At 39.3% G+C, this 22,855-nt stretch overlaps 1 protein-coding gene across 1 annotated transcript in view; it reads right to left on the bottom strand.

Moving 5' to 3' along the window:
• Positions 1-2,009: 2,009 nt before the first annotated feature.
• Positions 2,010-22,855, bottom strand: part of DNAJC3 (DnaJ (Hsp40) homolog, subfamily C, member 3) — a gene marked incomplete at its 5' end in the record, with an annotated part of 29,683 nt that continues 8,837 nt past the window's right edge. The window contains 8 exons of the mRNA XM_009579216.1: positions 2,010-2,250; positions 4,604-4,752; positions 5,568-5,700; positions 10,842-10,962; positions 11,067-11,172; positions 12,969-13,088; positions 15,127-15,308; positions 16,625-16,777. Of these exons, the coding sequence (XP_009577511.1) occupies positions 2,093-2,250; positions 4,604-4,752; positions 5,568-5,700; positions 10,842-10,962; positions 11,067-11,172; positions 12,969-13,088; positions 15,127-15,308; positions 16,625-16,777 (1,122 nt within the window). The remainder of the gene's footprint in view (positions 2,251-4,603; positions 4,753-5,567; positions 5,701-10,841; positions 10,963-11,066; positions 11,173-12,968; positions 13,089-15,126; positions 15,309-16,624; positions 16,778-22,855) is intronic.

Genomic DNA, 22,855 nt, shown 5'->3' on the forward strand with positions numbered 1-22,855 from the left:
AATTTAAAAACAGCCCCTTCTGTAGTGAACAAGGCAATATAAAAGTGTTTATTCGGAGCAATGGCTCGCACACAAACAGGTACACCACCCAGCCCACAGCACGTGCGGTTGGGCCTGGCTCGCCCCTCAGGGACGGGGCTGACGGCAGCCAAGAGAGGCCATTGTACGTGAAAGCTACCTACCCATCTTTTACTTACTGTGAGCAAAAAGCAGGTGCGCAGAGAGCTCTCTGCATCAGCTGATACCACGGGGTAACAGGTTATTTATTGTGCAGCAAGTTCCTATGTCTGAGCCCTAGAGGTCCTATGAGAACCATGCCAGCCTATAACGGCATGAACAGCGTCCTGAGCATCTTCTACAGGGTTTAAGCAAAAAGCTTTCAGACAGGTCAAAAGCAGAAGACGAACTTCTAGAGTCATTCAACTTGGAAAATATCTGACACTGGAGTTCAACAGGCTGCTGGGGTGTTTTTCTACCGTACCACATACACTCTTCAGCTTGAAGATAAATTTCTACTGAACAAACACTGACCTTTAAATTGCTGTTGAAAAACACTTTACGAAGCCACATGGCCTCACAATTATGTTTGTAAAGTACTTGAGGCAGGAGACAAGGGTTATGCTTCAATAGCAACTCCACTTACAGTAATAAAACCCCCACTTTCAGACTGAAGGCCTTATTTGCTAATTTCATTTGTTTTACTGATGCTGCTTATGCTTTTCAAATGCCATGAGTTGAAGTGAGAGATGGTTCCTATCAACTGATTACTGTTTTCCAGTTAAAATCCAATCAAGAAAACATTGGTGAACTGTAATTCTTGCATTCTAAGAAAATGGCTGCTGATGAAACTCATCAGTAATTACAATATATTCAGTTACAGAATGAGAAGACTGTTCACTCAGAGCAGCTACAGTCCTGGTAACACCTCACATCGCATTCACACAGTTTGATCAATACACCAAACCAGTTTTAGCTATGTGCACATAGAAAAAATAAACTAGGCTTTTAGCTAATGGGAAGTTAGTCCCCCTTTCTGCACACAGGCAGTTGTTTTTGCAGTACTGGGACTGTTACACAAAACATAAAATTACTTCAAACAATTTCACATAGTATTAACTCACTGTTGCAACCCCCAGCAGAAATGAAGTCATATTATGGGGTAAGGCTAGAGTTAATATCGTATTCCTACAGTCCGCAGTACACTCGCCTCACAACCTGTATCAGTTCTGAGTTTATGTACAGAGAAGTAACAAATTGCTGCATAGTCGGGGAAATGTCACATTGAATTTTTTGCTCAAATCGCAAGCAGGTATTTTGTTAAAGTACAAACTACTCAAAAATCTAAACATCCCAAATCACATTCAGAAAAAGTCTGTTGAAAAACACCAGGTTTGGTTTTGGTTTTTTTTTTTTTTTTTTACTTTCATATTTGACAATTACCACCAAGGAAATCATTCCAATTAATTTCAGGTTAATGAATAAAGTGAGCAGACATTTTCAAATACAATTACTTACAAGCAATCTTCTTTCAGAGCGATTGTTCAGACTCATTCAGTATGCAGCCTCTTCACCCTGCCTATGGCACTGCCAACAGTAATACGTCAGGTGGTCACTAGGGTTTCCTTTTAAGAATACTGAGAGATGGATCATTCTGCTGAGCACAATGACTAACAATTTGTTAACGTAGAGACTATTGTAACTACCCTTTCCACGTTTATTAGGCCCGATTCAGAAAAATATTTACATGCATTTTTATCTTTAAGCATATACTTGAGTCCTAAATTTATGTTTAAGTGTTGTCCTAAGTAGCCTCTTACTGTTTTTTCCATCCATAGGAATAAACACGTCCTGCATATCCACAACAAATACATAGGCAGTAACAACGCCCCCCAGCCAGTACGAGCTTGTCAAGTTCACCACAAAGCAAACCTTCTGAATGCTAAAAGAAAGAAGGAGCTTTCTTCTAGTGCAGTAAGACTCTGGGTTAAGGACAACATTAGAAATTAAGATTTTGGGTCTTGAAGTGAGAGACTCTTTATTTTTCAACGAATTAAGTAAAAAACAGCAGCAGCCACCAGAAACAGTCTTGGCTCTAACTGAAGTGAAATTTGAATGTAAATGGTCCTCCTCCAGAACCAAAGGGGTTGAATCCTTGCCACGTGTTCCAGTTCCTGTGGAAAGGGTTGCCCCCACCTTGCTGACTCTCCGCATCCAGTGGGTCCTCTCCCGCATCAAACTTCCGCCTCATTTCTGGAGGAAACAAAACCAAGGTGGAATCACGGCACAGTAGTTAGGGCAGTAAAACCAATTCAGAACCCCCCCAGGCCAGAGAGCTGCGATTATCACTTGTATTGGCAGCATCTGTAGAACCCAATTTGAGTTTTTCAAAGCTGTCCAGGAGACTGGCAGAGAAGAGACTAACTCTGTGAAAACACTGTACGAAAAACTTCAAACAAGTCATTTAGTTTAAAACAAGGCAAGACAATACCTGGTTGTCCAATAGGACAGGTATGAATTTCAACTGGGACAGGACAGTTGCACTTTGACCAACTGTGTCCCACTAATAATTAGGACATTTTGACCCTGATGAGTTTATTGGACCTATTCTCTCATCGCTGCACTCACTCGGGATGGTCCGAGGACAGACCATGGTGTATCCTGCCAATTCTTCGCAACCAGTAAATTCCAGTATTAATCATTCAGCAAAGCATAAAAGTCAGCATGCATAGCCCCAAACATTTTCAGTCTTCTCCACATACCATTCAGGCAGACACCTGTCTAGGGGACAGCAGTTTGGAGGCAGAAAGCATGTTCTTTAAGTAGTTTTGTCCAGTGGGGACAAAGTTGAAAGCCTTCCCCAAGACCCACAGACAAGTCATTGGCTACACCACTATTCTTATTTACACCTGCATATAACTTTCAAGCAGCCTGCCAGCACCACAAGGTTTTTGATCACCCGGCACTTTTTCAGGACACCCATTTTATCAAGCCAGAGAAGGGAAGCAAAGGAGTGAGTTAGGGGGGAATCATGAGACTGGCTGGGGGAGGAATGTGGAAGATGGCCTCAAAGTACACCAAAGACAATAAGCTTGCAAATCAAAGCTCGGAGATTCAGAGGTCCACAGGCTTTATAGTTTTTCTTTACATAACCAACATGGTCACTAGAGCCAGAAAGTGACCTGGGAAAAATATGAAAGGAGAGAATGTCATCGCAGTAAGAAGAGATGGAAAGCAATACAGATGGCATTACAAAAGACAAATATGACCGGTATTACTTTTCTTGCCCAGTTGGTTTGACAGGAATGGTAAACATGACATAAGAAACAGTGTCAAGGAGAAAGTAGATGAACATGTCCTGGAGATGTTGACAGGGCAAAGAGCATCTCAAACGCTCCCAGTATATACATCTCCTAATTTGTGTTCATAATGATGAACAAAGATCACATTAACACAGAAAAAGGTTTTCTGACCAGAAGTGCTTGTAATGCAGTTCATCATTCTCAGATCCCTCCTTCCATCAAGAAAGTCTGAGCCCATCTGCCTAATTATCACTTAGATGATCCTGAACAGTTGAAGATAAAAACAGGAGCCTCTGATATCTACATCTTTTACGTGCTTCTCTCTTTCCAGTGACCATATAGGAATAGTTTAAAGACAAGAACTCAAGAACTTAACAGATGGCTCTGGCTGAGGAGGCTTTTTTTGTTTGGGGGGTGTGTGTGTGGGGGGTGTGTGTGTTGTTTTTTGGGGTTTTGTTCTGGGTTTTTTTGTGGGGTTTTTTGTTGTTGTTGTTGCTGTTGTTTTGTTTTTAAGAAGGAGGCAAGATAACCACACCACCCTGTTTTTTATTACATTCTTGAAACTAAATAGTCCAACCCCTTCTGTTCATCTCTTGGCAAGACAGACATCAGTTCTCCTAGTCACAGGGTCTCCCAGGAGAGTGCCCGCATTCTTCACTTTTTTCTCCTCCTCCACAGCTGACCAGCAAACAGCCAGACCTGCAGGTCTTCTTGCTCCTAGGGACTGGGCTGGCCCCAGGTGCCTGGCCACAGACCACCAGCGAGGGCATCCTCTCCCTCAGGCCAACAGGAACCGAGAAGTCAGTCCCCTGCCCTCGGGGAAATGCTCTGTTTGCAGAGCATCTGTTTGTGCAACGTATCTAGGCTTTGATACACACAACAAGGGCCAATTTTGAGGGCTTTTCTGGAGTATTTTAGGTACTGTTATAATCTAAATGTAGTTTGCAATAGAACTCTAGGTAGAAGGAGACAGCCACATGCTTAAAGTAAGCATCTCCAGAGTTAATCAATCCTGGAAATCTCTGCAAGATGATATCCTAAAGAAACCTTTGAAATAATAATTTTTATTTTACTTTAAACAAAAGTCTCTGAAACACAATAAATAATTCCAGGTTTACATCTGACTTCATGCAACAGATTGGATGCAAGTATTAGTGCATTGCTTTCTCAAGGTGGATAAGGGGAGAAAGGGAAAAAGGGAAGCTGTAATGCTTGTTATGACTTACACTTGCTGCATTTTTACACTACTGTGAAAAAGTAATCAAAAAAAAAAAATGAAGTCACTGCATAAGAACAATCATTACCTGGGTCAGTGAGGACTTCTTTAGCAGCTGCTATATCAATGAATTTTTTCTCTGCTTTCTTCTTTTCTTCCTCACTCTGGAAGTTATCAGGATGCCACTGGGATGCCAGCTTTCTGTAAGCTTTTATGATTTCTTGCTTTCGAGCATTTCTGGATGGATAAAGTTATAGATAAAATTTTCTAATTGTTCATATGCCACTCTAGTGAATAAACAGGTTTATTTTAAACACTGAAACAGTAACTAAGGGCATCAGGAAAATTATGAGTCAGTTAACCTTCTGCAGGTGGCACTGAAGATTCTTCACATAAAAAACAGAGGAAGCAGGTTGCAACTTTAAACAAAGATTACTCAAAAAAAACTTTCTTTGGAAAGATGCTACTGCCAGCTACTATGCAGAATACAGTTCCCAGTCTGAAGAATTTACAATCAGGTGAGTAACAAAAAGCACCAAGAGTAGAGATCAAATTAGTTTACAATTGGAAGGATGACCAACAGTAGTTCAGAACTGGACATTTGTTTGGTCCTCTTTAGAAGGAGAAGACATTAGTTTCTCAAGGTTAATGGCAGAAATATTTTAGATACCTTTCAATTAGTCCTTTCAAACTCTTCCAATCTATCATACTATCTGCCACAATTGTATTTTCTGTTGCTTTCAGTAATTCTTTCTAGTCTTCATTTCTTCCCCAATTCATTCACCTGACTCTTGATCATCTATACTAAGGATTTCTTGCCAAGGGATTTATTTCCTTCCTTCCCAATGTTGTTGTTTCATTCTTTCTAAAGGAATTGTAAAGAAATGCAACTTAAAAGCTGAACACTGCTAAACTAGTACAGTAGAAAAGTGAAGGTAGCAAGATACAGGACAAAAACTAACACTCAGCAAGACAAATTCAAGTCATCAGCCCTAGATGTCCTGGTTTAATAACCAACTTTCACATCATCATCTCAGATATTAACATCTCACCTTTTTACTCCTAAGATTTTATAGTAATCCCTCTTCTGTGATTGCTTCAGCATTCTCTGGGCACGTTCTAGCCCCTCCCGAATCTGCTGGTCATTTTCACTATTGGCTTGAGCAGTCTCGTAGTCTTTAATAGCTTTTATAAAAAAAAAAAAAGTGAATGAAAAAAGTTTACACAAATCTCTACAAACTTCAAGTTAAAGAACTCAGCCACTCACCAAAACTGAAGTTTTGCTATTACCATATATGAACAGCAAAACTTTTATTTCAACTTGCCATGTTTTTTTTCAAAATTAGAAAACCTTGGAGTAGAGCAGATTCATTTTCACATATAAATCAGGTAATTTTCTTTCTTTAGATACATCACACTTTTTGGAAAGGAAGGAGAACGGAGGTTACTAGCAGCAGGTCAGAACACTCTCTAGATGTTACAACAGTCACGTGGATGAACATAACAAGCATGTAGGACTGGGACGAAACAGAAATCAAGAAGCAAGTTTCAGTGACTAGTACTTGAAGAGCCCACTGCACAATGTTAGTCCCCTACATTGCTGTTCAGCTGAAGGATGCATTATACAGAGTCTTTAAATTAATATTCCTTCTTCTCCCACAGTCTGCACTCAGTCAACACGATGGAAAGCCTCTTACTCTTTAATGACAATAAAGATGGATTTCAGGTTACCAATAAGTTCATACTGTCAGTGAAAGACAAATATTCACTTTTTATGCCTCTGCATAATATGCAGAGTTATATTTTAAGGTGGTTTTTTTTTCCAAAGGCACGGTCTTGCTTTTATTTCAAGAGCTGCATTTCTCAGGAATGAAAGCAAGAGAAGTGCTGTAACACATTCATGAATTTTTAAGAAATTCCAGGTCTACCCTTTTTTTTTCTTTAAGGTAAACTATATTATTTTTGTAAGTGGTGACTGAATGCTTAAGACACCAAGTTTAAATATTCTTTGATATCAAGATTTATCAAGGGAAGCAACTGTTGAAGTCTTTAACGAGATTGCTCTTCCTTCATTGCTATAATCCTCAAAGTCTCATTTGCAGATCCAAGTCTCCCAGGTTTCTCAAGTTAGACAAAGTACTTGCATCAGATTATTTCCAAGCAGATGCTATTTCTCAGCAGGTGTTACATTTGTTTTTCACTGTTTCTGAGCAAGACAGCAGGAAGTGCTAATGAATTTGTATTACCCAGACATCTGATACCACTGCAATCTTGTTTTGGTTATTGAAAAAAAAAAAAAAAATTCCAAAAAGTATTTCTAGTGCCCCAACAATTTCATATGCTATTACAAACAAAACAAAATTTCTATTCATTTTCACATCACTGACACTGTCATTTGCTGCTTGAACAAAGTATTTTGGCTTCTGCTGATATTTTTAATAATTTGTCTAGCCATTTAAAAAAACAAACGGGAGTGTACACTAATGCATGTGCCCAATATATGCTGCCGAAACTGATAAAAATAATGAAAATGCAGGGATTTCATTATGCTGCTTTTCTGCTCCAATAATTTTAAGCACCAGCATACTTAATCTGCTTCATGTAATAATGGGAGGTCCCATCACAATGTCCTGCCAAATGCAGATCAGATTGCTCAACTTCACTGAGCACATCATCTACAGCATGCACCACTGCTGGAAACCAAGGTGCTCAGGGGTCAAGTATTTGCAATGACAGTACTAGATTTCTCTTTTTTTAAAGTGACTCCCTTATTTAAAGGCTGCAAGTATTAAGCATATGGGAAGGTATGTTTTTTAGTGCTGCACAACACAGAGGGAATGCACCCAGCACACCTGACGGCAAGTACATTTTGCACTTTCTCTCAGTTGGAAGAGACTTCAATTTTGATGGTACTCTCCAGTGTACGAATTCTTCTCTTTCAGAGAGCTGGTCGCTCTCTCCACTTGAGGGGTGAGGGTTGGAAGCAGGTGGAAGCAGGATGACAGCTTCCTGACCACAAGAAGTTTGCTATGAAACTAGGAGACTTATTACTAATTTACAGTATGTCAAGTGAGATATTTAATCAATTCTTCTCAGTCACTATTTCTAAAAGCACTAGTACCTCACAAACCAACACAAGAATCACTGCTGCTTCTTACTGGCCTACTATTTCAGACAGCATCCTTCCTTCCTTTCATCCTGTCCCATGACATGAAAGGAACAATCAGTTTCCAGTATCACTTTCAATTTAAATACTTTAGACAAATCTAACTCTCCTTCTTTCAATACAAGAGTCTTCACAATCTCTCAAATAGTAATCGCATCATATCTCTAAACACCTTCGCTGGCTTTCCTATCTTGCCTGCATCTTTAAAACAGAGTGACCAAGATTGGCCATTATTCCATATGCAGAATTAATCTCCTATCAAATACAAGTAATTGCAGACAACCTATGTCCATTCCAACTGTGTTAGAGGAATAACTGAACCAGCTATGCTCTTACTGAAATAGGGACCGTTTCCTCTACAGTGAGGGGGAGGGAAGGGGAAGAAAAAAAAGAAAAAGGATGTCCTGACCAATTTTGAAACAGCAAGGTGGCTTTTTTTCCTTCGACAAAACTTGTGCTGTATACTTTAGACAGATAGACTCCTGTACTTATGAGGTAAGTCAGGAAGGGAGTCATTACACATCTGTCTCTGTAGAGAGACAGCCCTGGATCCCATGTGATTATAAAGTAATTAAAACCATTTGATGGGAATCAGAACTCAGCTATACATACTGAAGTGCGTCTTGAACATTTAACAACAATCGCCTTCAAAGTTCTGAATTACAAGTCCTTCTAAATTTCCTGTCTTTAAACAGGAAAATAGGTGCCTCCAGCTTGAAATTTTCTTGAGGGAAGAATGAGCATCAGTTTGCCCTTTAAATACGAGACTACAATTTTAATTGCTCTGCTGTTCCCTACAGCAGAGAGAAATCAGCCATCATTTTATAGCAGTTAAAACTGAAGGATAAGTGAAGACACCTTCAGGCAGACTAACATTAATGGAGTATGATACTGTTCATGGAGGCTCTGCTGGAAGGCAGAGTGTAACTACAGCCACCTCACTACTGTCAAGGGCAGGAGGAAGGCAGGGGATATGCTAAACAACAGAGATTTGGAGGAGCACACTTCCGCTCTGGCATGGTTGTCCACTCAGAACCAAGCTAGGCCAAGCCCAGCAGGCTCCAGCCCAGAAATAAGCTCTCCCAGATCCCAGGTGTGTCCTCTGTGTTTCCTTATATCCCATCATAAGGGGGCATTTGCTCCAGCACAAGACCAAGTTGGCTCTGTGCATTCATGCAGGACCTTGTTACAAAACTTTTTTTTTCCCCTCTGATTTGCAAGAGTTGCCAGATTCTCTCACCCTACAGGAACCAGAATTAGGTGAGGATTTAATAGAAGATAATGTTAGAAAGATCTAAATCGAGATTCATCAATTTCAAGAAAACAAACAGATCAATTCTGTCCACTATTAAGAAGCAAAAGGTATATCTAAGAGGACTCACAGCAGGGCCCATTCGGCCTGCCCCTCTCTGTACCCTCCTCTAAGCTGAAGATTCATACACCTTAAGGGAAAAAATAATCTTCAATTTTCTTTGGGTTCCCCTTTTGCTGATAATCCTTCCTCTTAAATCAAAAATCTTTGTACAAGCTGTGATCTATATAGATTTGCATTCTGTACCTTTAACTATTTTTAGGAAAGTGGGTTTTTTTTTATTCATTTGTAAATCTACTTTTCCCAACACTGACTGAGCTTACTTCCACTATACTGAAGTACAAAAAAAGATGGGGAAATGCCCAAAGGGGGCCTCATCACTGTGAAATCTTCTTGAGCCTTACTTTTAGGTTGACACTGCAGTTCCCAAAGAAAAACAGAAAGACAGTTTTTCCCTCACACTTTGTTTTTTGTTTTGGTTTGGGTGTTTTTTGGTTTTTTGGGGGGGTTTTTTTGGGTTTTTTTTTTTTTTTTTTTTAAGCAATCCCTTTGTACAGAGGTCATCAGTTCGCCAAAATGCTGTTGTCTTCCACCCTTTTTCTTACAAGGAGGAAGAACGCTTGCCAGCCTCAGCAAAGAGGGACTAGGACTAGGTCTCTTCAGAGGTACAAAGTTTACAGGGCTGATGAAGAGGACTGCCTGAAACCATACCAGTCCTCTTTATACCATGGTTTTTTTTTGAGTCAAGGAGACCTAAAAAAAGAACAAAATAGGTAACTCGGTTTTGAAGTGAACTTCAAGAGGTGAGCAATATAATCTCTCAGTGATTAATTTCTCAAAAAGACAAAAAAAATCTGAGCGTGCTATTAATGAGAACAGCTGCCTTCATGAATGTTTAAATCGAAAAGATTTTTTTGTTCAGCTGTAAAGCAAAAGATCCAGTACCAGAATACAGAAAAGAAAAATTGTCCTATGAGTACTAAAATTAATGGAACTCGTTTTCTGCAGTTTTAAAGTCTACAAGTCCTTTCCCTCATCACATTTGACTGAAACAGCCCAGTGCTTCAAAAACTGCTGCATGACTGAGCACAGGGGTGGAACAGACAGATTGTCCAAATTTTCTTAAGCCTGGTGTCTTGTGGAAATGAGATTCACTAAATTAAGTTTTGAAGATTTTTTGAATAGCACATTAGCATTAGTATTCTTAAAGAAGCTAAGTAACAACATAATGGTGTACTCAGAGACACCCATTACTCAGTCCTTACTTTCCAAGGCTGTAGATGGGACCATGTAACAGTATGCCTTTTATGGAAACCCCATATGGAAAATGCAGCCTCAGGAGTAGAATCAGTTTACTGCTCTTAGCAGCACTACAGAGACCCACAGAGGTGAAGCAATGGCTGTTAATCCTCCTCTGCCTTCAACATATGCTAGGGGATAGAAGAGTATTGTCTCATGCTACCATCTAAAGACATTAAAATGGAGTTCCTATAATGGATTTACCGCAACCCTAACTATAATTACCTTTTATCTCTAAATGCAGTTGTCTGACATTGTTGATTATATAAAATGTGTTTAAGTAAGTTGAATAAGCTGTACAATCTCATAAAACATCCCGAACATAGCCCACTGTTGTAAAGATGACTCCACTGTAGATAAAACAAGTACATTCCACTTATACTAATCAAGACAAAATTACCAGCAGATATTTTTATAAATCTGCAACTACCATGCTGATTAGGGATAACAACATAGTGTAGAATCAGAGCGCATGTTAAAAATTTTTGAAACCCTGACTGCATTTTGAATGCCCACAAAAAAGTATGTGCAAACGGCATGCAACCATACCTTCTTCATACAGATCTTCCAGCAAATAAGCTTCTGCTCTGTCTTTCAGGGCATTCACATTGGTTGGTTCCAGTTGCAGAACTTCTGTACAAACTTTTATGGCTTCTGGAGCCTGCTGATTCTAGAGAGGACAAAGTAGAACAAAATTAATGTAGTTGTGGGGGCTTGGGGGGGTTTTTTGCTTGTTTTGAAGAAATTTACAGAGGAAAATAGAAGCAGAATTACCTTTGATAAACAGTGGCAGATCCTTTCTTTGGCACGAGTAGCATAAATTGGGACTTCTGGCTCAGTTTTCATTACAGAATCATATTTATTGATAGCATCTTCATACCTGTTTATATCATAAAGACAAGCATAATATCATGAAATGTAATAACTATTTCAGGGTGTTGTGATTTATTTACTAATTTTAAAATTCACAGACTTTCACATCCTTCTAGCAATGTACCTCAACTTTAATAGTCTTCAAGGTGTGGTGTGAGACAAGAGTATGAAGATGACTTTCAGCCACTTCAAGAATTAGATCCCCATTCCCTTTTCTGTGCTATGAGACAGAAGAGCAGGCACTATACCTGGCAGGCTTTTGCAGAAGATAATAACTACCATCCCTCAGTGCGCATAGACAATGGTCTCTAGATTTGCCTCCTGTCCAACACACCACTCTGCACTTGGAAAAAAGCATCTCCCTCTCCGATATCTGAGATGGACTAAGTCTGGAGTCTTGCTGCGAGCACTGTACTATTTGCATTTCTTGGTACAAAAAACAGCTTGAACTGAGCAGTTGTTTTCTCCCTTCCTTCTTCTCCACAAGTCACATAGTAAAATGTACTTTTGCTGTGAAGGTTTCAAAGATACTGAAGTTCCATGGTTTGCATAAGAAATGGGTTAGAACATTCACCTAAAATGTGTGTGATTGAACCCATGGGTTGGCACAAGCTAGAAGAAATTCAAGCTCTCAGAAGACTCCCTGAAAATGTGCTGATACTGGATTAAATAGAAGACTACAGTGAAAAGAGTCCAAATAGACTGCTGACTTAAAACTGTCTTTCAGTTGCGCTGATTCACATTCCTGATGTACTTAATTTTAAAAAGCCACCTTGACAATGTTTAATCATTTGTTGGGGGTCCTTACAGCTGGATGTTGTGTGCTTGGGAACACGTAAAACAAATAAAGCAAGAAATAGAAGAATACAGAGGTGCTGTCTATCATTTAACAGGGAGCATGAAAGAAGCCCAGTCAGATCCACTTTTCCTATCAAGGCACTGCAGAGTTACGAAGTGGTTTTAGTCTAAAGATGGCGTGCTTTAATCACAGAATAGTTGAGGTTGGAAGGGACTTCTGGAGGTCATGTGGTTCAACCCCCCTGCTCAAGCAGGGTCATCTAGAGAAGGTTGCCCAGGACCGCGTCCAGATGTATTCTGAGTATCTCCAAAGCGGGGAGACTCCACAACCTTTCTGGGCAACCTGCACCAGTGGAAACGTGGGGATGGTGGGAAGCATTTCCTTATGTTCAAATGGAATTTCCTGTTTCAGTTTGCACCCATTGCCTCTGGTCCTGTCACTGGCCACCACTGAAATAGCCTAGCTCCACTGTCTTTGCATCCTCCCTTCAGGTATTTATATACATTGATGAGATCATCCTGTAGCAGGGAAGGCTCAGGGAGAACAGTCCCTATCCCCCAGCTATCTCAGCCTCTCCTCACAGGAGAGAGATGCTCCAGTCCCTCCATCATCTTAGTGGCACTTCGCTGGACTCTCTCAGTAGCTTCATCTCGCTTGTACTGGGGAGCTCAGCATTGCAGATGTGGCCTCACCAGTGCTGAGTAAATAATATATGAGAGCTGACAAATATTATCCCTATCTTGGTCTTACTACCTGCTCCACAAAGAAGTAAAGTATGCAAAGAGAAGACAGTGACATCAGAAGGAATCAGAATAGAATTGTCACTATGTAAGTCAATATTTATTTTAATTGTAATTTGAGAGCTGTGCTCAGTTATCCACTTCAACTCACAGATGCAAAAAGCATCACTTAATCAACTCCTCAATCAATAATAAGTTGGCACCTCAGTAGTGATTTCCCCCCTCCCTTTTTTTTTTTTTTTTAATACAGCAGTGAACACTTACCTGCCTTCTCTGATGAATTCCTCTGCTGATTCGATCTGCTTATTGAGTTTCTTTACTTGCTTATAGAGAGAGAAGCATTGCTTATGGTCTTGGTCCAGTTTCAGACACTCCCGGACTTCACTTCTCACAGGGAGGTAGGGAGGGGAAAAAAAAACCAAAACACAAAGACATCACCACACATTATGAAATTTCACTTAAGAGACACAATGCAGCATTTATAAGCTGTCCAGAACTACAACTGATATCTTTACACAATCTCTCCCTTCATCCAAAAATGAATTTAAAGCGAGACAAAAAAGAAGTCTTCCAGAACATTCAGGGATATTTGTCTGGTTTTGTTTTTAATTGTTTTGTATTGCCAAATACGCAAAGATTGAGAATTGTTACATTAATAACTGACTAAACAGCAGAAGAAAAATACACCCTGGGAAAGAAATTATATTCAGCAGTTTTCAGATACAATTGTTTGTAATTTTCCTATATATTTAACTCAGCTATATTACAAAATACCTTTGTAGAAGTATATTTTATGCTGCCTGAAACAGACAAAGCTCAGCTAAGACCCAAACCTCCTCTTGATAGAATATCAGCCAAGCCTGACTTTTCACTGTGAAGACTGTTTAATCAGACTCTGATGAGGGCAGATACCTCTTAAAATAGTCAAAAGTCTTTAAAAAAACTCCAGAATGCAATCATATGAAGGAATAAAAGTTTTGTATCATATAGAGTCATCACTGTAAAACCAAGGTGTTATTTTCAGAAAGAGATCACAAAATCTTCTTTTGTTCCTAAGCACAGACAAAAATATCTATTACTTGAAAATCATTAAGCCTGTAAAGGTAAGAGCAAGAAACTAAGGGAAGGACAAGATTAATCGCACAGCAACTCCAAGAGCTATAGAACTCTTTCTTAGTATATCTTACGCTGGGGGAGGGGGGGGGCAGGAGAAGAGAGAAGGATAAAGAAAAGAGGCTTATACCTTCATTCCCATATCATTCTGTTCTTCAACAGCTCTCCCAATTGTACTTATAAAAATCTTAAGATTTGGTTATTAACAGAGGAAGTCCATGTGTGGATTTCACAGAAAAAAAAAAACAAAACACCTATTCTTGAAATCACTAGACTAAGTGATGGTCAGCTACCAAAAGTCACCACAGAAGTGACCTATGAGCTCCAGAGATTAAGTATATGCTGGAAAGGGGATCCCTAATGCAAACCAATTAGTTATTTGGCGTTTACTTTTGCCCAGCTATAAAATTAATTTTGCAGTTATAATCACATGCAGCTTCCATCTACCAGCCTTTGTCATACACTGCCAAGAAAAGCAACTCAGGCTTTTTCAGTTCCCTTCACCTCTTACTGAACAGATTCTGAAGCAGAAACCGTATTGGAAGGAGTCTGGAGATGCAAGTAGTGCATCTGAGATGACGAGCTGCACAGAAACCACTTGTGTGCAAAAAGAAGAATTATACCATCTGTCCAGCTGAGCACAGAGTATGAAGTTAACAGTCCGGATTGGACAAGGGCAGTTATCTGCAGGACTGACTAGGGATGTATGGGAATAACACCTTAAACTTAACCGAATATGAATAAAAGGGTAGGACATTATCAAAAAGTCATCCAAAATACTGGACACTGCAGGAATGAAAGATTGACAGCTCTGCAGCTCCAGCTCCTCATACTTGGGTGCTCCTGCACCTTTTACTTATTCTTAAGGTAACCTTTTGTTTTCACTCTTGAAAATAAAAATCTAGCCCTAAGACTTAATGCATACATTTTTTGTTTACATTGTAAACTTAACTTGAATGGAGGTTCAAGGTCGAAAAAAGGCTCCACCAAAGCAAGTTTAGAGAAGCACTTTCTTCTAGGATGGAGAAATACAATAAAGACAGTAAATGTAAGCAACTCTGATGGACCTGTACTATGGCTTCTATTTAAGTAAACAAGATCCTAGGAACCATCAATGGCTGGTCTGCCAAGAATGGTATCTTCACTGCCAGTTCTTAGCTTCTAGAAAGGAGCTTCCTTTATCAGATACAGACCAGAGCTGCTACTCTATCCAAAAACCAGACAACATAGATATTTCACAGTTTATCATGACCTATAGCATCACGCTTTCTGTCTTAATTATAATGATTACAGCAAACAGTAAAATTACCTGAGTGATAATTCATGGTCCCCCAGCTGATAATATATTCTGCTGATTTTATAAAACGCTTCAGTGTTATCATTCTTTAATTTGGCTGCAGCTTTCAAGTCACTAATGGCTTTGCTTGGTTCCCCTTCCTTTATATAACACTCAGCTCGAAGTTCCCGTAGCTCTGCATCCCAAACACAAACCTTGAGAAATCAAAATTAAAGCTTGTTTTTGGTCCATAACACTTCACTTCTTTTCCTCCCCAACAAAAGAAAAATCCCATTTAATTTCACTTTGCCAACTGCAATAGCATAAGGTCCAAGCTGCATGCAGAGCGCATGAAATTAGCATCTCTGCTTCCTGGTGGATGCTGTGATGCACCTGCCCAAAGAGAAAACAAAGGCCTGAAAAATTTGTAAATGATTCAATGAGCTCATGCAGGGAGATGAATTAAATCTACTGGCACTGCTTAAACTGGGACAGTCTGTTGAGCCTCCAGGGAAGGCTATCAGAATCATAAATTATTATATCTTCCCAAAAGATTAGGGGTAATGAGCAGCAAGGACCAAGCTGTCAGTTGTCCTCTAGAAAGAAGCCTGTGGGTAAGATTCAGTTACACAACATTTGACCTTAGTATCTGGATTTTAAAGATCTACTGAGAAGTAACAATGTCACAGTATAGCAAGAATAATTCCTTAAAAGGAATTGCCTATCATAATTCGTTTTAGAGAATTTACTCTGGGTCTCACCATTTGTTTGTAAACCATCATTTTAGAGAATGAGGCTCTTCTGCTTTTCCACATTCCCTCCCCATAAACAAACACCCATACTTTGGCAATTTCTTCACCAAAAGCTAGAATGTTGTAAATTCTAAGTCAACAGTGTTAATCTGTATGTGAAGAGTCATAGCAGTTAACTGTCTCTTAATATACATTTCTACATGACACACAAAATGCCCACATGATTGAGTTATTTACACTTATATTATCAGACTACCTATACTGATTAAGATTCAACAAATACAGATATCTAAGGAACAAGCTGAAAATGCAGATAGCTATGTACTTTTTTAACTTTGTGATTTTTTAATCTTTTGTTTTTCATTTTCTCAAGACAAAAATTGCCTGCATATAGGCAACGAAAAATCTACATTAAAAAACCTACGCCTCCTATATTTGGCAAAACTTCATTGGTTTGAGAACAACTTTTTCCCCAGCTTCCCCGAGAACACTGAACTGTGGAAAAATGGGAAGTACAATCAAGAAAGTTATCCGTAACAGAAGTTTGGCTGAAGTTGTATCTTTAACCCTAACTACAATCTATTATTTTGACTTTTTTGCAGCTAGCGCTCAGCATTCTCCGCTCTCCAACTTCATTACGGACTCATGGTGCTCAGCAAAACTGAGCCAATTATACCAAGTGTTTTCACATCAGTGAAGAAGTTATTAAACAAAAATACACAGATGTCAGACAGGAGCTCTTACTTCCCTTTCACAGTACCATTTTATTTAACACTTACTGCCAAGATTTCATCAAGAAGAGAAATAGCGGCTTCATAATCCTCTTGCTGGTAGGCAGATAATGCTTGTGAATGCAGGCGCTGTAGCTCATCAGATTTTGTCAGCTGAGTCTGGGCTTCTTTTTCCTCATTATTGCTAGGATTGGATTTGAGCTGCAAACATTAACAAAGAGAGAGCCTTAAATGCTTGTTCAAGGATCTCTTTTTGTCCCATTAATAATCACATCATGGAAAACTGACTAAAGCTGCAAATAAAGCAAAATTATTTTTAAAATTCCACTGGAAGTGTTTCCAACTCCAAACTTCAGAAAAAGAAAGACATTTTCAGCTTCAGTAAGAGTTGTCAGAAGTCGAAGAAATGTAATCCCACAACCCCATTGATCATTTACCACTGGACACATCATACACAACAGTTGTTGTCGTCCCCCCGCCACCCCCTGGAGGCCATGGACCTCTCAATTGTAGCCTAGTTAATTCATCTCTCCGCAGACAGTTATTAAACACTGGATTCCCCAGCATCAGTAGGGAGTAAATCTACTTGGCATAATCACATATCTCACTTTAAGCACAATACTTATTTATAAATTGCAGAAACAAATGCAACATGTCACAGATAGTATTACTTTAAAGCTATGTTTCTTATATTTTCCCCAGAATGAGTGGCTGCAGCAGCAAGTTAAGATGGGGGAAAGGCTTAACTGGGATCAGCTGGGAATTTATGCACTTTGCTTCATATGTAGTTTTAAACAAGTCTAAAGTTTTGGCTACAAAGACTCTCATTTCTCAAATCCCTCTCTCTGAGCAAGTGGAAGGGGTTACATTGTACTTGCCTTCATTTGTTTAGGCAGTTTTTTATTTTCAAAGGAAATAAAAAAAAACCCAAACAAAATCTCTCACAGACAACTTTGCTACCACTCAGGAAGAATCTCAGTCATTCCCTTGCAAAGCCAGGAAGCCATTTGTAAAATTAGAGTAGTTTGAATAAGGCACTGGCTTCACACTTGCTGCTGATGAGAATGACTTCCAAAGTTTTAAAAGGGACAGATCAGCAGGACTTGCCATTTGTTTGTTTGTTTGTTTGCTTTAAAAAAATCAAGACTTGCAATACCTGGCATTTTATACACAGAATGTTGACTAAAGTTACTGAGTCCTCCAAGTCATCCAGTACCTTTTCTTTCCTCCTTTATCTCGAAGTGGCCCCTTCCCTTTTTCTCATCAGTAAGTTCTTCAAACACTCATATTTTGTGCTTAAGTCTCTAATGTAATTCAACAACATCAGCCCTCAGAACTCCTTTAACAAAATTTGCCCTGGTTCTAATACTTAAGTATATGAAAGGAAGAAGCCTAAATGCAACATCAAAAGCATGCACAGGTTAGATTCTTCATTTAAAGTCTTTTTGAACCTTATGCAGTTGTTTCATTTTACTCTGGCAAAAATCAAGTTGTACTTTAACCTGAAAATTCTCCTTTATCCCCTACACTGTCTTTCAGCAACAGGAGAGGAATGTGATCAAAGAGTTTTCTTCTTTATAGGCTAATTCCTAACATATGTCCCAAAAAGCTTTTCTTCTGGTTAGAACAGAAACTCTGCCTATAAGACCCTGATGCTGTGCACCTTTTTTCTCCCCCAAATCTGGAGCTTGTAGTAGAGGCAAATTTCTGCACCTGTAATTTTAAAAGTTCCAAGACTACAAAACTCTCTGAAGTTCTGAACTGTTTAGTTCCAGCTGACTTGCTTAATTTTCTCCCTCCATTTCTCAGCATTTTCCTCTCTTTTGCTACAGTCGAGCTTTATGCTTCCATTTAAACTCCTTAGACACACAGTACATTTCTAGTAATTTATTTGGAGTAGTGTCACAATCATACAGACAAGTCCAATAATAACAACGATCATTTGAGTGAAACATCCTAGATAATTTTAGGTAGTACAAACTGTTCAGTTAACAAAGAAAGGGAAACTTTTCAAGCTATCATTCACACTAAAGCCATCAAGTGTTTGTGTGCTACAGTATGATGAAAATATACACTCAGAAGCTCTTAATAAGTAATTAGTGTATCACCATGAGGTTTTAATCAGTAATGTTAACTAAAGCAAGAAGAAGCCTGTTTATTCAGCTCCCAGAAAAAAGCTGGAAATGTGATGCAGTTGTTTGACACTCTCATTTTGGTTTACTTCCCAATTTTTTTGTGTCTTTTTGACCTGTGATCAGAGAACTGTCACATCACTATCAATAACGAATCACATTTCAATAATTCCTCCTTTTCCTGTGGAGCAGTAAGCTTGGGGGGTGACAAGTCAGAACAACTGCTTGCGCTAAGTATGCTAGATTTCCAAGAAAGGAGCAAAGTATTAAAAAACCCTTCAGCTGAATTTAATACAGGTCCAAGTCAAACGTAACACTCTTCTACATGCTTCATCAATGGTCTCAAAGCACAAAGTCAGAAGCTATGCTCTGCTCAGGTCTGCTGGACAAGCACACTGCTACTGGTGAACGTGTTCTCAGCACAGCATCCTTTGCTGTCTTCGAGGTTTACTGCATTTGGATTAGAACACTAAATTAGTTACAGTTTAAGTTGCAGCAACAAGAGCTAGCCATCTGTCACAGCAGCTTTCATTCACTACTAACCCCCCCCCAAAACCTGCACATAATTCCTTTACAGAAAACAAAGGCCAGTATACAGGAATGGCTTTGTTACTGTAAGTAATTCTCTATCACAGATTTACTACTATAGGTGCTGCTTTATTTTATAGCCTAGTTTCAGTATAGGGGAGAAACATACCCTAAGGTAAGCAAACCCCCACTTTTTCCCCCCCAAGTGAGCAAGATTAAAGGGAACAAAATCATCATCCCCACTCAATTTATCAAGTTGAGCTTTGTGGTGTTGCATTTTCTCCCACCTCTCCTGGGCCACTTGTTGATCTCAGAAACTCCCGTGAAACCTCGGCCTTGGCGTATTGAGTCTGGCAGCTGAGCACTCCTTGACCATATCAGAAACTCTGCATAGCTGAGGCTAGGAACATACCCCTACTGCCAGGCCCAGGTGTCATCTTATCTGAGTCATAGCTCAAGTGGAACAACATTGAAACCTTGAGAATTCTTTAGTAATTACCACCTGGGACTGCAGCCAGGATGGAAATTTATGGATGATTAAAGCCAATCATCTTGCAAACCTATGAACAGTAGTCCTAAGGGAGACCCTTTGAGTTCTCTGGGACTGCAGCGGGCTGCATCCAGCACCTCCCTCTGAGTGGGACGCCTCTCGGAGCTTGCAACGTCTTGAGCCAGCAATATTCAGAGGCCTGTCATCCGACAGGACCTGGGCTGAAACTCTTCACTTCTCGAGGCTCGACCCTCGCCCGTCGAGAAATGCCGAGACATTTTACATGAATATTTCTTCACCGAACTCGAAGGGTACCTTTTATATATATATGTATTTCTGTCCGTGTGTGTGAACTAATAGTAAGCATAATCTGTAATTAAGTCCTGATTGTAGTAGACTCTACTAACACTTCGTAAATATTAAATTAGTTAACGATTAAGTGCTGCTAAAGTTTGTTAATGATTAGTTAATGACTAAGTGCTGCTAAAACTGTGAATGAACCCTAGACTGCTGCTAAACACATATAATCCCTTAGACATAAGCCGTTGACCAAGTCTGAAACTAGATTGGATCCAGCTGCACCTAAGCTCCATCAGGAGTTTAGAGAGCAAAGGGGTCTTCTCTGAATCTTATGACTCAACGGGAGGGTCTCCCTTACCCTTTTCATCCTCGGTCTCTATGTAAATCATTCTAGCCCAATTTTGACTCGATTTTTCTTGATATGTTTCATCCGTGTAGTAAGTAATAGAGCGGACCTTGCCATCGAACTCTACTAGGTCGCACCCTTATAAATCTCTATTAAAATCACTTTCTGCTTTGACGGTGACTGTTTAAGCAGCTCCTAAACCACTCATTTGCGACAAGCTTTAAAAGCATTTGCACGTGTATCTATCTTTCTCCCCACTACTGTCAGTGAGGAAGCTGGCTTCTTCCAGAACTTATCTTAAGGACTTGACTCAAAACTTTGCAACACTACCTTGCTGCACCTAGGACAGTGGGAAAAGGTATTAGTAGTTCATTTCATGAAACCCAGCATTTTTCTGGCATCTAGAAAGTGTTTAGATCATTTCTGTTCAAAGTAGGCAACCTTAGAATGGCTGCCTTGTGTTTGCAGTCAAACATCAAGTATTTAAAAGCTTTCTGACAGGAAAAGCATTATAACAAGCTAAACAATTCATGCTGGTTTTCAAGAAGCAACATAATCCTCCCTCCAAACCTGCCATACTTCATTGTATTTCACAAGTCCGTCAACATGACCTTTCTAGCCACACAGAAAAGTTACACCAGCCACCCACAAGGCTACATGAAAAACACAATGCAGCACTACTTCATAAAAATACTGTTAACAAGAGGCCACTGATACACCCAAACTGGTATATCAGCAGTGACAAAACACTGAAGCAAAACCAATGTTTAACTACGCAGGATCCATTTGCATTTTGTTTTGGATGCTGCTATCCTGAAGATGCCATGTGCCAGTCTGAATTAATTAATATATTTCAATGTGTTGCACCTACATATATCTTAACAGTTATGCTTTTTGGATCAGCAATATGCTTTTTATTTAACAAAGCTTTACAACATTATTTCTTACCATGCTAAAAAAGGATTCCCAAACACAGAACACTTACAGGAGACAGAACTAGAAATCATGAACATCGAGCAAGTGCCTCCTGCCTATTAAGTTCAGTAAGGACTTTTCGCTTCATGATCTTTTTTTCAGAAGTATAGGGAAGAGTTACAAAACATGGCTAAGCTAATTCAATGGCTTACCACGACCTGCCCTGCTTTCCAGCTATGTAGTCCTACATCTTCCTTGGCAATGGCCTATTAACAATATGGGAAAAGGTTGGGCATTTAGTACAGGAATCCTCATGAAGAACAGTTACAGCCACCTTGAGAAAAAAAGCAACTCAAAATCCATACTCCCAAAAAGTTCAGATTAAAGATATACAGGCAATTCACCTGTAGCATTTGAGTATCTTAGTACTTCTTATAAACAGACACTATCAACTTGAAAAACTCATACATACTGTTGTTTAAAAACCAAAATATTGTTAAAACCCCCAAAATGTTATAGACACACTGCTTCTATAACTTCCTTACAGTAGTCCAGCATCACTAACATAGGCCTACATCTACACATTCTAAAGCTGTTTTATTTTCTTGTTTTTCACACGGGTAAATACACAGACAATGCAAAGAAATTGATTAGGCTTGTGAAAAACATTCTGAGGGGAACTGAAGGAACCTCCATGGTTATCTAAGACCAAGACATCCACGCACTCAAGAACAGTGCACAAAGGAAAGCTATGCACTGGCAAAGCAATATTAATATATTACCTAATGGTAACCTAATATGATGTTAGACAGATGGGAAAAAAAAAAGGAAATATTTAAATACCTTTTATTCTTTACCCAGGAAGCTACAGATGATCACAGTACCACAGAGGAATGTATTTGGAAACAATCTAATGTTACTTTGATCTGGTTAAGAGAGCTTCAAATACCCAATCCGAGCTTGCCTAGTAACTTACTCAAATCAGGTTAACTTACAGTGCCATAAGATGGTCTTCTCCACCTACATCCAAAATAATACTATTACACATACCAACCAACCATGGAAAACTATTGTCCAGTGTATTTTGCAACACCCAAGGGCTTCTCTAGATTAGAAAACAAGACTTTGCAGATGTACAGTGCTCAGTCACTTGGTCTTGGCTGACATCTAGTGGAGCTGGGAGTGGCTCCTCAGTTTCCAGCTTTTAAGCGTTTATGCTTCCAAGGGAGATAGAATTGCATATTTAGGACACCTCAATTTACAGTATCTATTGCAACAAACTGTAACTGTTACAGTCAGTCTAAAAAAAAAAAAAGATAATTTAAAAGAAATACGACAACTTCGTCCTTTCCGCACTTTCCAATAGACTAAGCAGAAATTCTGTTCTATTTTTGTGCCTTCTATAGAATTCAGCAACTTAAGCACTTGTCATTTTCTGTAGGACACAAGCAGGGCCACAGGCAATATTATAAGGCATATACAAAGGGCTGCCAGGACTTGCATTGCTTTTGTCACCTTTTCAGAAGGCATTCCATCAACCAAAGTATACCAATATTCCTTCCCCCCCC

Source organism: Fulmarus glacialis, unplaced genomic scaffold (assembly GCF_000690835.1).
Source record: "Fulmarus glacialis isolate BGI_N327 unplaced genomic scaffold, ASM69083v1 scaffold9156, whole genome shotgun sequence".
Lineage (NCBI taxonomy): Eukaryota > Metazoa > Chordata > Aves > Procellariiformes > Procellariidae > Fulmarus > Fulmarus glacialis.